Source organism: Sciurus carolinensis, chromosome 4 (assembly GCF_902686445.1).
Source record: "Sciurus carolinensis chromosome 4, mSciCar1.2, whole genome shotgun sequence".
NCBI lineage: Eukaryota > Metazoa > Chordata > Mammalia > Rodentia > Sciuridae > Sciurus > Sciurus carolinensis.
This window is the reverse complement of record NC_062216.1, coordinates 5,342,295-5,358,614: the sequence shown is the minus strand read 5'-3', so window position 1 is coordinate 5,358,614 and position 16,320 is coordinate 5,342,295. Positions and strand designations below refer to the sequence as shown.

General features: G+C 47.8%; 1 protein-coding gene across 1 annotated transcript; it reads right to left on the bottom strand.

The window, feature by feature from the left end:
• Positions 1-768: 768 nt before the first annotated feature.
• LOC124982236 (bromodomain-containing protein 7-like) lies at positions 769-2,855 on the bottom strand. Its single transcript, XM_047548540.1, is given in 2 exon segments — positions 769-1,870; positions 1,872-2,855. Coding segments are annotated over 2 exon segments (1,998 nt in total). The 3' UTR covers positions 769-856.
• Between the last annotated feature and the right edge of the window lie 13,465 nt (positions 2,856-16,320).

Below are 16,320 nucleotides of genomic sequence, written 5' to 3'. Positions count from 1 at the left end.
TAAACATTGACGTGGTTCTATGATAGCATGCTGATTTTGTCTTTGGATAAATACCAAGCAGTGGAGTTGCTGGGTCATACAGTGTGGTTTCATTCCTAGGTTCTGAGGAATATCCACACTGCTTTCCAGTGTAGTTGTACCTATTTTCAGTCTAACCAATGAGTGAGTGTACCTTTTTCCCCACATCTTTGCCAGCATTTATTATGTTTTGTGTTCTTGATTACTGCCATTCTGACTGGAGTGAGATGAAATTTTTGTGCTGTTTTGATTTGTATTTCCTGCTTGTTAAAGACATTGAACCTTTTTCCATATATTTTTGCCCATTTGCATGTCTTCTTTTGAGAGGTGTCTAATTAGTTCTTTTGCCCATTTATTGATTGGATTTTTTGTTTTTTTGGTTTTAAGCTTTTTGTGTACTTTATATATTCTACATATTAGTTCCTTGCCAGAGTTGGAACTGAGAAAGATTTTCTCCTATTCCATTTGTTCTTTCTTCCTGCTCTTAATCATTTCCTTTGCTGTGCATAAACTTTTTAATTTGACAATGTCCTTCTTACTGATTCTTGGTTTTATTTCTTGAACTTAACATGTCTTATTAAAGATGTCAGTACCCTTAACAATGTGTTGTTTTCTTCTAGTGGTGTTAAAATTTCTGGTCTAATTTCTACATCTTTTTTTTTTTTTTTTTTTTTTACTCTTCCCAGGTTCAGTTTTATTATCTAATACAAGTTCAATCCCTGGAACATTAAAATTAACTGTTCTAAAGTTTAATTAAAAACACAATTTACAAATAGTTAATATCTTCTAAAAAGCATTTCCAAGCTCAGAATGAAAAAAATATATACATAATATATAATCAAATACCAGTGGCTTCAGGTCCACACTCTGCAACATCAGTCTTCTTAGGTTCTTCAAAATCTTCTGTTAAATCTATGAAGTTGTTCTCTACGATGGGAGAAGGAATGGAAATCCCCATTGCTTTTTGAACTCCACACATGCTTACAATGTCACCTGGAGTTACTTGCTGGGCAAGTTCTTTAAGATTATTGGTCACCTGTTCAGCGAGGTGCATTTCTCTGTATGGTGGACCCAACAGACAGATCATATTGGGAGGGGGTCTGGTGCTCAGCCGTTCGTTCTGAGCTTCCTGAAGCTCCCTGAGCAATTTCGTGGTATCATCGAGTTTCCTCTGGAATACTTCAGCCTCTTCAGAGTCAAAAACTTCAATTGGAGCGTCAAAGTTTGTGACTGCTTTGAGTGCTGTGAGCCTGTCATGAGTGCCAGAGTCCAAACGCCCTGCTGGCTCTACTTCTGTAATCTCCAATTCTTTTGCTGTGTCAAGTGTCCTAGCCTGGCCTTCATCTTCAGGTGATGACGTCTCCAACTCCTGTAGGGTCCTAGAATGCCCTCCTTTTGTTAAAACATCCAGTAAACTATCTGCCATAACATATGGATAATCCTGATATGTGGCCAAAAACTCATGGATGCTGAAATCACTTGGAAGGTCAGAGTCTTCCCCATAGGTTGAGTAGATTAAATCAGAATCATCCTTGCTGATATTTGCAAATGTGGAGTCATAATGTGGGGCATAAGAACTGTAGGGTCCATAATTCAAGTATAACACTGGGGTTACTTTGTTCCTTTTATCCTCTCTGAACCCCTGCAAAGTATTCACTCCAGACAGAAGTCTTCCAGTTGTCATTCCCAGTCTTACAGGGCAGTAGCCTGGTTCTCCTACAATGGGATCCACAGGATGGAGAAGTCCCAATGTTGTTGTTCCATCTGGTTTTCTTCTTTCAAATTCGCACTGACTGTTGGCTGGCCGCCGAGTCAGCTTCCCACCAGACTCCAGGACGGCCCGGTCAACGGCCCTGCTCCTGTTCCCTTTCTGAGTTGCTGCTTCTCCACTTATCTTCAAGTACATCTTTGTCTTTCTTTTTATTATCCTTATTGGGGCTCTTGAAGGCTTGTGTTTCAGCATCTCCAGAGTCTTCCCTCTCTCGTGGCCAGCAGCTGCTGTCTTCCCCACTCTGTGAGGCATCTGTTCTATCTTTCTGCTTTCACGTTTTCTGTAAGTCTGCCGTGAAATCTATGCTCTGCTTCAGGCTCTGGATTCTTTCCTGGCTAAGAATTTTCATTCCTGAGTGTAAAAGTTTCTTTGCAGCTTTATAATAAATGGTCTCTGGCTTGTTATAAATCATGGCATTAGTACACATTAGTTTGAAGTTATCCTTTAGTTCTTCTATGGACTGGTAGTCATTGTTCTTGATCTTTTCTTTCATGGTACTAAAATCCATGGGGTGTTTAATGATCATGGAATAGCCAGGAGCAATAAAATCAGTCACAGGAAATGAAAAGAAAGCACTTGGGTCTTTTCTTTGTAATTGTCTCATCAGTTGATTCAAAGCTTCTTGAAGGGGTGTCTGTTCTACTTCTTCTTGTTTGGCTAGAGAGCTTGTGAGAGGCTTCTCAGGGGGCAAGTCTAATCTTACAGGGGTATGGCCCTGGAGGTCTTTTTCTGCCTCATTCTCCACACGGTCTCGATCTCGTTTCTTCTTATCCTCCTTGACTCTTCTCCGTTTTCTTCCCTTTTCTTCCCCCGGAACCTGCTTCTCTCCTTTCTTCCTCTTTTTCCGCTTTCTGTCCTTGTGTTTGTCATGATCGTTTTTGTCTTCCAAGAGGCTGGAATCGTGCCCCGAGCTGCCGGTGGAAAGTTCGGTGACTTCGTTCCCTCCCACTTTCAGGACCAGCTTCAAAGGCTTCTCCACATACTCCTCGTAGAGGTGTTTATCCGACTTGTGCTTCTTGTGCTTCTTGCCCACGTCCGACCGGGCCCCGCGCCAGGCCCAGGCCATGCGATGCCGCTTCCGGTCCGGGCCAGGCAAGCGGAGGGCGGGAGCGGGGCCCGCGAGACCCCGCGCCGCGAGGCAGGGGGACGGCGCGAGGCCCCTCACGAGAAGACTCTAATTTCTACATCTTTAATCAACTTTGATTTCAATTTTTGCAGGACGAGAGATAGGAATCCTGTTTCTTTATTCTAAATATGGACATCCAGTTTTCCCCAGAACTATTTTTTAAAAGGCTGCCTTTTCTCCAGCATATATTTGTGGCACCTTTATCGAGTATCAGATAACTGTAACTATGTGGGTTTGTCTCCATGTCTTCTACTCTATTCCGGTGATCCTCATGCCCATTTGGTGCTAGTGCTGTGCTGTTTTGTTACTAAAACTCTCCAGTATCGTTTGAAGTCAGTAGTATAATGCCTCCAGCAGTGCTCAGGGGCCTTCTGAAATTCTCAGCACTTGTAGGGTGCTGAGTCTAAACCTCACAGAACTCACATTTTCACATCGATGTGAATTATCAGAGTCAGCCATGACATGCAGGCGCACCTATCTGGCTGCTTTCTGGTGTCTTCCCAGATGCTCATATGGGATGCCAACAGCAAAGGCCGCGCTCCCTGCCTGTTACCCCAGGCACAACTCTCCCTGTGTCCGTTCCAGTCATGCTGGACCAGGCACACCCTGGACCCCTCAACAGGTGGCTGCTGGGTAAGGCTGGCAACTTCCTTGATGAGTTCCCATCCCGCACCTCTGCTCCCTGCTGTGTGGGTGCTGAGAAGCAACAGTTCCCACCAGCCTCTGCCCGTAGACCAAGAGGCGCTGGTCACCTTTAACACCAGTCTCTGCCCATGGACCGAGAGGCGCTGGTCACCTTTAACACCAGCCTCTGCCTGTGGACTGAGGCGTTGGTCACCTTTCACTCCACAGCCTCCCCCATGGTTTCTAGTCAGTTAAGATTGGCCTCCCTTCCCATTCCACAGGCCCCCCCATCCTGTTTTATACTTCATGCTGTCCTCTCTCTCCACCTGGGCCCCCCTCCCCACAGCAGTGGACTCATGTGGCCACCTGTGTCTCTAACATATGATTTCTTATTTTAAGTTCAAAGTTTCCGACTTCCTGAATCCATGTACTTATCTTACTTCCGATGCCGAGGCTCAGTGAATTCCCTTAGTCACACACTGGCCAAGGAGCACGCTTCTGCTGTCTCTGTCTTGAGCTTAGGAACAGCGGGGAGCACGCCCTTCTATCTCACCTCCTCCTCAAACACTTTTCAACATAGCTAATGTTTCTATAGCCTTCTGGTAACTCCTCTGTTACTGGACTGTGCTGTTATGACTCCATTTCCCACAGCAACAGCTCTTCCACAAGATTAGCATCAGAAGACACAAGTTCCAGGGCTGTTTTCAACACACGCTATTTACACCCTCAGGTAAATACATCTTCCAGTGAGTGACCTAAGTGCAGGGTGTTTTGCTGGCGTACTTTGGGTTATGGACGCCCATGTGCTATCCGTGCTTGGACAGAAGCAACGTGGAATTCTCACAATGCGCTGAGAACTGTGGGAAGCCCTGTGTGAGTTATCCTACCTGATCCACATCCGCACTGGGAAATGGGAGCATTACTCGTGGTATAGCGAGGTGGATACTGAGCTTGAGGGAGCGCATGCACTTAACCTGAGCCCCACAGCCGACCAACAACAGCCTGCCACCCTGTCTAAATCCAGAGGGACTGCAGGGCTCGAGCTACTGTTGGCGAGCCCAGGACCCCACAGGTGCCCATAGACCCCAGGAGCTCTTGAACTCAAGCCTTTTCTGTGGAATCTCCTTTCTTTTACCCAGACCACCTGCTTTGGGACTAATGGTGCAATGTAGGCACTTGTGATTCAGAGACCAGAACTTGATACTAAACAGTACTGTGCAGTGCCCCTTCCCTCTGCAGACCTCTGTGGAAACAGAATTGATTTTGATGGGGAGAAATGCCCATCAACAGAAAAAGACAGGGATCAGAGAAAAGGTCCTCATGCCTGAAAGGCATACTAAATTACCACATCATGCTGGGCAATTGAAAGCCAAATTAAACAAATGTATTAGGACAGTAAAGGGACCCCTCTAGTCAAAAGAAGCACTTTAGAAACAGGCCATAGATTTGAGAATCCCTTCACTCTATATGGACTCAGGCAGTGGTATTTGAGTACCAGCTTTTAGTCCATGGCTCTGAAGAACTGGACACGGAGTCCTGTCCTCAGTCCCTCTGGCCCAGGTCTCAGGTGGCCTCCAGCCCAGAGCAGAGTCATTAGGACACAGTAGCTGGGATCCCTCCACAGAAGGTCTGCTGAGCGCCTGGGAAGGAACCCAGCCCTTGGCATTTCCAGTGTGCTCCCTGGGGCTTCAGATGCTTCTCACACCAGGACCAGCCTGGACGCCCCTGCTCTGTGACCGGGAAATGGCTCACTGCCACAGGCCCACCTGGAGCCAGCAAGGACTGCACTCCGTCCTCAGCCCCTCAATCCCAGGACCCTCCTGCCTCCCTGTCCCTGTCTTCATGCACCATGGTCACACCTCCTCTTCTCTCCTCTGGGTGACTCAGACCTAGGACCCAGCAGGTCCCTCTGTCCCACCGTCCTGCCCTCAGGAGCCCCTGCCATGCACCCTGTCCCTCACCATCATGGCCTCCCATTCTCAGCTCTCCACTAGGCCCAGCAGAGTCTCCACGTCTGTGCTTTCATTCTTCCCACCTGAGCCTGCCCGAGGCTCCATGGCCTGTCTCCTCCTCAGGTGAACAGGGTTCCTCACGCCTCCTCTCTCCTACCCCAGGTCAAGGGCAAAGGCCAAGCCCAAAGCAACCTTCAACTGCTCTACATTCATGCTGAGAAAATCCCCAGGACAGGGAAACCCCAGCTAAGCACAACTGAGTTCTCTGCCTTGTCTGACAATCTCCAAAACCTTTACTTTGCTTTCCTGGCCTCAGAGAAGAACAAAATGAATGTGCCCTTAATTGATCTCAATTCTAGAAAAACTTTTGGAAAAAGTGGATTTTCATATTTTCAAAATGTAGAATGAGGGAGGCATTTTTTTCATTCATGATTATATTGAAATGTAATAATAACACAAAATGATAACATCACAGTATATATAGAATTTTATTGCTTTCCTAAAAAATTTGTTTTGAACAAGATATATAAATAATTAGAGGTTGAAGAAGTAGTAAAAACACATCCACATTTTGAGTAAATAAGATTTTTTCAAAAAGAATTTAGGACAAATTCCTGTCAAAAATCCTCTGTTCAAGGTCGCCTATTGAAAGGCCCCAGCTCTATGTCTTAAACCCATAACCTAGGTCACTCCACCCCAACCCCCGCTGGGAAGGTTGCCCGACTTACCCGGAGGTTGTCAAACTGATAAACACGTTGAGAAAGAACAGGGCGGTTGGGGAAGCACAGACCATCTCTGAACAAACAGGAACTGATAAGCAGGAACCATAAAGGTGTCAAGCAAAACTTTCCAGGAACATAGTACGAAAAACGACCTTACCCTTTAGGTGACCCATGTGCGGGATTCAAAATTGCCAATAAGATACCTGTTGCTTACCGTGCGCGCGAAACCTGCCCCTTTACCCTATAAAAACCTGTACCCCAAAAGCCCGGTGTGCCAGTTCACTGAAGCTCCGGCTGAGGTTTTGCTGAGCACCCGCAGGCGCCTGTGTACCAATAAATAGCCTCTTGCTTTTGCAGCCAGTGTCTTCGCATGATCTTCCTTGGACAGGGGGACGGAGGGTCTTTCATCTGGAGGTCCCACCGAGATCGGTGTTCTTGCTGCCCCAAATCCCTGCCCGAGGAACTTCTGGAAGAACTACTGGGAGGTAAGCTGGCCGGCTCGAGCTCGTTGTCGTGTTTGTTTCGTGTTTGTTTCCACATCTCTTGAGCGCAGCGTTAGTCTGATCACGCGTGGTCACTTTGTACTTTGGGCAGCCTGAGAAGGAGTTGACGAACTCAGACTTCTCCCCTGCCACCCTGGGAGACGTCCCAGGGGTCCTAGTGCCCGATTCGTCGGGATTTGTTTTTTGGCCGGAGGGGCTTACGCTCCCCGACACCACTTGGTACTTGCCGAAGACGCGCAGTGTTTGTAATTTGTTTCTTGGCCGGAGGGGCTTACACTCCCCGACGCCGCTTGGTACTTTCGGTCTGTGCCAAAGACGCGCAGCGTTTGTAATCTGTTGTCTTGTCTGTGTTCTCTTGTGCTTGTGCCTGTTTCTTAATTTCCTTTTTACCAGCGAGACTGAAATGGGGCAATCCATGGTAACCCCCCTGAGTCTCACCCTCGACCATTGGCAAGACGTCCGAAACCGTGCCAGCAACTTGTCGGTCGAGGTCAAAAAGAAGAAGTGGGTAACCCTCTGCACTTCTGAATGGCCAACCTTCAACGTAGGCTGGCCCAAAGAAGGATCCTTTAATCCCGATCTTGTTTCACAGGTCAAATCCCACATCTTCACTCCAGGCCCTAGAGGACATCTTGACCAAGTTCCATACATCGTGACTTGGGAAAACCTGGTTTTTGACCCACCACCATGGGTCACCCCCTTCGCTACCCCAAAACCCCTCCTCTCTTCCCTTCCTAACGAGCCCTCCCTTCCTCCTCCCGCTCCTCTTATTCCTGTCCCTCCTCAGACCGCCCAAACCTCTAGACTATACCCTATACTGGATAAATCTAAGCCCTCCGTTTCTCCTAAATCAAAACCTCGGACTGTCCTTCCGCCCGAGGAAAATACCTTAATAGACCTACTAACAGAAGAACCCCCACCTTATCCTCCTCAACCTCTCCCCGACACCAACCCTCATCCGGATTCCTCCGAGGAGGATGAGGAACCCCCAACTGCCGGGACCCTCCCAGACCCCTCTCCAATGGTGGGAAGACTCCGAGGGCACAAGGAGCCTACAACTTCCAGGGAAACCTCAAAGGTTTTCCCCTTGAGACAGACTGGAGGCCCCAACGGTCAATATCAATACTAGCCTTTCTCTGCCTCCAACCTTTATAACTGGAAAAACCATAACCCTTCCTTCTCGAGTGACCCTGTAGCCTTAACCTCTTTGATTGAGTCCATTCTAGTGACCCACCAACCGACCTGGGATGACTGCCAGCAGCTTCTCCAAACTCTCCTCACATCCGAGGAAAGACAAAAAGTCTGATTAGAAGCCCGTAAAAATGTTCCTGGGGACAATGGGCGTCCCACACAGCTCCCCAATCTGATTAATGAGGCTTTTCCCTTGACGCGGCCTGATTGGGATTACAACACTGATGAAGGTAGGAACCACCTACGTCTCTATCGCCAGTTACTCATAGCAGGTCTCCATGGGGCCGGACGAAGGCCCACCAATTTGGCTCAGGTAAGACAAACTGTTCAGAGGGCGGACGAAACCCCTACTGCATTTCTAGAAAGATTGAAGGAGGCATATCGAAGGTTTACTCCTTTCGACCCAGATAGTGAGGAACAGATAGGCAATGTCTCTATGGCATTCATTTGGCAATCTGCCCCTGACATTAGAAGCAAGCTACAAAGGTTGGATAATCTGCAGGATTTCTCCCTAGCAGATTTGTTAAAGGAAGCAGAAAAGATTTACAATGAGAGGGAAACTCCAGAAGAGAAAGAAGAGAGGATTAGGAAAGTGCAGGAAGAAAGGGATTTGAGATACCGAGAGGAATTAGACAAGAGGGATCGAAAGCGTAATAAAGAAATAAGTAAAGTACTGGCCACAATAGCTCAGACAGGGCCACAAGAGACTAAGCCAGGGAGAGAAAGGGGACGAAGCAGGCCCCAAGTGGAACACGACCAATGCGCCTACTGTAAGGAAAAAGGACATTGGGTAAAAGACTGTCCAAAAAATCCCAAAAGGCTCCCCGACTCAAGGAGGTACTCCAACAAAACCCCTCAACTACTAACTTTGGATGATGAAGATTAGGGACCTCAGGGCCAGGAGCTCCCCCCTGAGCCCCAGATAACTCTACAAGTGGGGGAACAACCGGTAACCTTCCTAGTGGACACAGGAGCCCAATATTCAGTGCTGACGCAGGACCCCGGACTCCTAAGTGGAAGGACAACATGGGTCCAGGGGGCCACCGGATGCAAACCGTATCGATGGACCACTAAAAGAGAAGTCCACCTTGCCTCAGGTAAGGTCTCCCACTCATTCCTGCATGTGCCCGACTGACCATACCCATTACTAGGAAGAGACTTACTGACCAAACTAAAAGCCCAGATTTGTTTTGAGAATGGAAGGGCCTCTATAAGTGGGCCCAACGGGGTGCCTCTCCATATACTGACTTTTAACTTGGAAGATGAATATAGACTATTTGACAAACTCCCCGAACTTGGCAAAGATATGGACTATTGGCTCAGCTCCTACCCAGAGGCCTGGGCTGAAACTGGGGGAATGGGAATGGCAATACGCCAAGCCCCCATAGTGATCTCACTCAAGACCACTGCAATACCTATCAATATTAAACAATACCCCACGTCCAGGGAAGCTTACCTAGGCATTAAACCGCATATCAAGCGGCTCCTAGATCAAGGCATACTGACACCTTGCCGATCACCCTGGAACACCCCCTTACTCCCAGTCAAAAAGCCAGGGACTCAAGACTATTGCCCGGTCCAAGACTTAAGGGAAATAAACAAGAGAGTGGAAGACATCCACCCCACGGTACCCAACCCTTACAACCTCCTCAGTACCTTGCCTCCCACCCATACCTGGTATACTGTCCTAGATTTGAAGGATGCATTCTTCTGCTTGAGGTTAAGTCCCCAGAGCCAGGCCCTATTTGCATTTGAATGGAAGGATCCTGAGGAAGGACTCTCAGGACAATTGACCTGGACCCGGTTACCACAAGGATTTAAGAACAGTCCAACCCTTTTTGACGAAGCCCTACATCAGGACTTAGCTGATTTCCGGGTAAGAAACCCCTCCCTAATAATGCTCCAATACGTAGATGACATTCTAGTGGCGGCCCCTACCGAAGAAGAATGTATTGAAGGGACCAAAGCATTACTGCAGGCTCTAGGGCAATTGGGGTACCGGGCCTCTGCAAAGAAGGCACAAATCTGTCAGACGAAAGTTACTTACCTCGGGTATGAGCTTCATAATGGTCAGAGATGGCTCACCGCAGCCCAGAAAGAAACTATCTCGAGTATTTCCACTCCCCAGAATCCCAAACAACTACGGGAATTCCTGGGGACAACAGGTTTTTGTAGACTATGGATTCCTGGATTTGCAGAGATAGCAGCCCCTCTGTACCTATTAACAAAGCAGAACAGCCCTTTCGCCTGGACAAATGAACACCAGAGGGCGTTCGATCACATCAAACAGGCCCTCCTATCTGCCCCTGCCCTGGGTTTACCGGACGTCACTAAGCCTTTTGACCTCTTTGTTGACGAAAAGCAGGGATATGCAAAGGGAGTCCTAACCCAGAAATTGGGACCATGGAGACGCCCAATCGCCTACTTGTCAAAAAAATTGGACCCTGTGGCATCAGGATGGCCTCCCTGCCTCCGGATGATAGCGGCAGTAGCAATCTTAATTAAGGACGCTACTAAACTGACTCTGGGACAGCCACTAACCTTGTTAACTCCACATGCCATCGAAGCAGTAATCCGGCAACCCCCTGACCGCTGGATCTCCAATGCCCGGCTTACCCACTACCAATCTTTATTGCTGGACACGGACCGAATCCGGTTCGGTCCTTTAGTAACTCTAAACCCAGCCACGCTCCTGCCCCTCCCCGGGGGACCCGTCCCCCACAATTGCCAACAGATTCTTGCAGAGACCCAAGGAACTCGACCAGATCTGTTAGACCAACCCATGACGGACGCGGAGTTAGTCTGGTTCACTGACGGGAGTAGCTATTTGCTAAACGGGGAACGACGAGCAGGAGCAGCCGTCACCACTGAATCAGAGGTAATCTGGGCGAGCGCGTTACCGGGAGGAACATCAGCCCAGCGAGCAGAGCTGATAGCTCTGACGCAGGCCTTAAAACTGGCTGAGGGGAAGAAACTCAATGTATACACAGACAGTCGGTATGCCTTTGCTACCGCCCATATCCATGGAGAAATACATTGGCGGCGAGGGTTATTAACCTCAGAGGGAAAAAAGATCAAGAATAAGACTGAAATCTTAGCCTTATTAAAGGCCCTCTTTCTGCCAAAGAGACTAAGTATAATACATTGCCCTGGTCACCAAAAGGGAGACCATCTAGAGGCAAAAGGAAACAGACTGGCAGACGAAACTGCTAGGAATGCAGCTTTAGGCCCCCAGCTCCTGGTGACTACTCTATTGCCCCAAAAGGCCACAAAGACTTCCATTGACCCTGATGAACAATGGGTGTACGAGGACAAGGACCTAGACATTGTACAAAACCTAGGGGCTGACTACAACTCAGCAGAGAACACCTGGGAATACCAAGGGAAGACAATAATGCCACTCAGAAATGCCAAGGAATTGATTAAATCCCTGCACAGGCTCACACACTTAGGGACAAAGAAAATGAAAAACCTCTTGGATCGAAGGGAAGGAAATCTATACTTGCCCCATAGAAACTCTCTTATTAAGCAAGCAGTAGAAAATTGCCAAGCCTGTGCCCAGGTGAATGCAGGCAAGATCAACACAGGAACTGGGGTACGAGCCAAAGGACATAAACCTGGGACCAATTGGGAAGTGGACTTTACGGAGATCAAGCCTGGTATGTATGGATACAAGTACCTCTTAGTTTTTGTTGATACCTTCTCTGGATGGGTAGAAGAGTACCCTACCTGACATGAAATGGCCAAAGTTGTGGCAAAGAAGCTGTTGGAAGAAATTTTTCCGAGGTATGGTATCCCAGGGACCATTGGCTCAGACAACGGGCCTGCCTTCACCTCTCAGGTAAGTCAATTAGTGGCCAGTACATTGGGGATTAATTGGAAATTACATTGTGCTTATCGACCCCAAAGTTCAGGACAGGTAGAAAGAATGAATAGAACCATTAAGGAGACTTTAACTAAATTAACGCTTGAAACTGGCACTAGAGACTGGGTACAACTCCTGCCATTAGCTTTGTACAGGGCCAGGAACACACCTGGTCCCCAGGGATTAACCCCCTTTGAAATCCTGTATGGCGCACCACCATCTGCTGTAAATTTCTATGAAACTGAGATTTCTGCTCTATTTACCCCTACCCTGCAGACCCACTTACGCGCATTACAGTTAGTCCAAAATGAAGTCTGGAAGCCCCTAGCGGCAGCCTACAAGGAACAACTGGAGAAACCAACAGTGCCACACTCCTTCAAGATAGGGGACACCGTCTGGGTCCACAGGCATCAGAACAAAAACCTTGAACCTCGCTGGAAAGGACCTTACACCGTCTTGCTGACCACCCCTACCGCCATCAAGGTAGACGGCATTGCAGCTTGGGTCCACGCATCCCACGCGAAAGCTGCACATCCACAAGACTCCACCCCTGCACCCCAGGAATCAACATGGAGGTTACAACGCACCCAAAACCCACTAAAGATAAGACTTTCACGCTGTTAATTATCTTAACTTTGTTTCCCATGATGTCCTATGGCAGTCCACATGTATCCAGAAATCTAGTTTGGTTTATTCACAATATTGAAACTGGAAAGAAACTGGTCCTGGCTAAAGGGCATCATGCCCTAAATACCTGGTGGCCGGACTTGACTTTTGATCTTTGTAAATTAGCCGAAGGATCTTGGGAACACACTCAGAAAACCAAAGGGGACTCCTATCCACCCTGCAGATTCCGATCCTGGTATTTTTGCCCCGGGCACACCCGTACCTATCAATGTGGGGGGCCAGAGGCCTACTATTGTGCCTCATGGGGTTGTGAGACTAGTTCAAATGGGTATTGGCTCAAGGGAAAACCTAGAAATGACTACGTGCAATTTTTAGAGACAACCCCAGGTGAATCTAATGTAACTATCAGATTTACCCAGGAAGGAAGGAAACAGCATGGCTTCAGGGGTACTTATGGGGGGGTTCGTCTATACACTCGGCAAGGCGATCCAGGGCTCCTATTCTGAATTCAGGTAGAGGCAGAAGAAACAAAAACCCCAGTAGGCCCCAATTTGGTTCTTGGAGAGCCAGCGGGTACCCACGCCCCCGAAGAGACTGGAGCCCACAGTCCCCGAACGGAAAGAACCCTCCAAGGCCATACCCCCACCTACTAGCCCTGCGTCCACACCAACAGATAGCGTCCTTCTTAGAAGCCCCTTTGTTGAATCTCCTCCTCCAGGCACTGGGGATCGGCTGTTGCGCCTAGTCCAAGGAGCTTTCCAAGCCCTTAATTCCACCAGCCCAGACAAAACCCTAGACTGTTGGTTATGTCTAGCCTCTAACCCACCTTATTATGAGGGAATTGCCACCACAGCTAGTTGGACAAATAGTAGCACCCCTAATAGCAAGTGTTCCTCCCTACCTGGCTCTAAACTTACAATCCCTGAAGTCAGTGGGCAAGGCCTATGTATAGGCAAGGTACCTAGGTCACATCACTCCCTTTGTAATCAGACCCTCCCAACTCAGGACGGCCATCAATATATCTGGGGACCTAATGGGACCTACTGGGCATGTAACGCAGGACTGACCCCTTGTGTGTCCACTGCCATTCTAAATGTCACAACCGATTTCTGTGTATTAGTCCAGCTATGGCCTAGGATATCCTACCTACAATCAGAGTATGTTCTGGGTCACCTAGAAGGCCAAAAGAGGCACCCCCCGGGAACCCATTAGCCTGACCCTAGCTCTGTTACTAGGAGTAGGGGGAATTGCTGCAGGAATCGGTACAGGAACAGCTGCAATAGTACAGGGAAATCAATACTTATATCTACAGGCCGCCATGAATGAGGACCTAGCTGCTATGGCAAAATCCATTACAGCCCTAGAAAAATCTCTTACTTCCCTTTCTGAAGTTGTGTTGCAGAATCGAAGGGGATTAGACCTACTGTTCCTACAGGAAGGCGGTCTTTGCGTGGCCCTAAAGGAACAATGCTGTTTCTATGCTGACCATACAGGAGTAGTCAGAGAAAAGGTAACAGAAAGATTAGCCAAACGGCAGAAAGAATTTGAGGCACAACAAGGATGGTTTGAACAATGGTTTAGTAAGTCCCCCTTGTTGACTACCTTGCTATCTACTACAGCTGGCCCTGTGATAATTTTAATACTAATTTTCACCTTTGGGCCCTGCATCTTGAACAGACTAGTACAGTTTATGAGGGACCGACTTTCCACAATCCAGACTATGGTCCTTACCCAACAGTACCAAATGATTAAGCAAACTGATGAATACTCTCCATAACCGAGGCAGGATGGACAAATGGATATAGGATTCTATCCATGATAAAGAAAAAGGGGGGGATGAAAGGCCCCAGCTCTATGTCTTAAACCCATAACCTAGGTCACTCCACCCCAACCCCTCCTGGGAAGGTTGCCCGACTTACCCGGAGGTTGTCAAACTGATAAACACGTTGAGAAAGAACAGGGCGGTTGGGGAAGCACAGACCATCTCTGAACAAACAGGAACTGATAAGCAGGAACCATAAAGGTGTCAAGCAAAAATTTCCAGGAACATAGTACGAAAAACGACCTTACCCTTTAGGTGACCCATGTGCGGGATTCAAAATAGCCAATAAGATACCTGTTGCTTACCGCGCGCGCGAAACCTGCTCCTTTACCCTATAAAAACCTGTACCCCAAAAGCCCGGTGTGCCAGTTCACCGAAGCTCCGGCTGAGGTTTTGCTGAGCACCCGCAGGTGCCTGTGTACCAATAAATAGCCTCTTGCTTTTGCAGCCAGTGTCTTCGCGTGATCTTCCTTGGACAGGGGGACGGAGGGTCTTTCACTATTAACAACAGCAAGCCCTTTGCAACGTAGCTCAGTTCTCATACTGTCCCAGGTCATTCACGTAAAATTTAGCCCCAAATCATAAAGGTACCACATGTGTAGGAAAGAAATTCACTTGGCTTTTTTTCCCTTAATTTTGGTTAACTCATTTATATTTTTCCCTTCTTATTTCAAGCTACTTTCTTGACATAAAACCCACATCCAGCGGGGTGCAAACCTGTAATCACAGCAGCTCAGGAGGCTAAAGTAGGAGTATCTCCAGATCAAAGCCAGCCTCCGCAACTTAGTGAGGTTGTAAGCAACCCAGAGAGACCCTGTCTCTAAATAAAATACAAAAAAGGGCTGGGGTTATGGCTCAGAGGTTAAGGGCCCTTGAATTCAAGCCCCAGTTTAAAAAAAAAAAAATCCCCTCAATCAGCACATTTAAAGGGTAGATTTTAGTGGTTTTAGCGTGATCACAGGTATGCTCAGCAGCAGCACAGCGCCTTCATTCTTTCTCCTGTGTTGGTCCACGTGTCCCCAAGTTTTCTGTGGAAGAGCTTTTGCTTTTTCCCACCAAGTAGGATTGGGACACTTGCAGAACGTCAGTTGACCTAAGACGAATCTTTCTCTCTCTTCACCGTTCTGTTGACTCCACAAGTCTCCCTTGGGCCATTGCCACACTCTCAGATCACTCTTGCATTCTACTAAGCTTTGGATTGAATCCTGTGGCAAACAGCCTTGGGACACCTGAAAAATCATTTACAGCATAGAGGCTGGAGCCACTTTCCACAGCTCAGACACACACCCAGATGTTCAGGAGAATATAGCTTTTAAAATGCGAAAGACATCATCAAACTACTGCAAGAAATATGGGGGGAAATATGTAAGAACTTAAGTTGGGGGGACCCTGGAAATCATAAAAGAAATAAAATACTGATAACGGATGGCCTATGTATCTCGAGTTTCCACCATGGAAAAACAACCACAGCAGTAATCACAATGTGAAAAGAGGTCAGAGACAAGTGACAGAGTGTGCAGATTATTTGCAATCTAGAGGACAGAAGCACACTCCCCACTCTGAAAAGGGCTCCTCCAAACCAGTTAAAAACTCGCAGAGCAGCAACAACACAAAAGGAAAGAAAAAGGACATGGACCGTTCAAGAAAGAAAACACAGGATTTTTAAAGACGTGAACCGTAGGCAAGCTCTCTCATTACAAGAGGAAGACCAAACTAAAACACCCTTGGAGGCCAATGTTTTCCCAGACAGAAAGACCAGAAAGTTCCAACATGCTAGTTCCAGTGTCAGGCAGGAGCCAGCCCTGCGCCAAGGTCCTAGCGCTCTTCACCTTACTCCAGGTGTGCACTACTTTCAAAGGGGCTGAGAAAGCAAAGGGTGGTAGTGAATGTGCAGAAAATAAACATGAGCAAAGGGGCTAATGGGCAAACACGTCAAGAGAGAAGGATTCACGGGACCGACTCTGTCAGGGTCCACTGAGGTTGGGGTGAAGCTGGGAATCATGGCTGTAGGAGTCACCTGCCTGGGAAGGAAGAGTCCCTTAGTAGCACTGAGATAAGTTACTCCTGACTGGCTACTGACCCCAGTGCCAGATTAACAT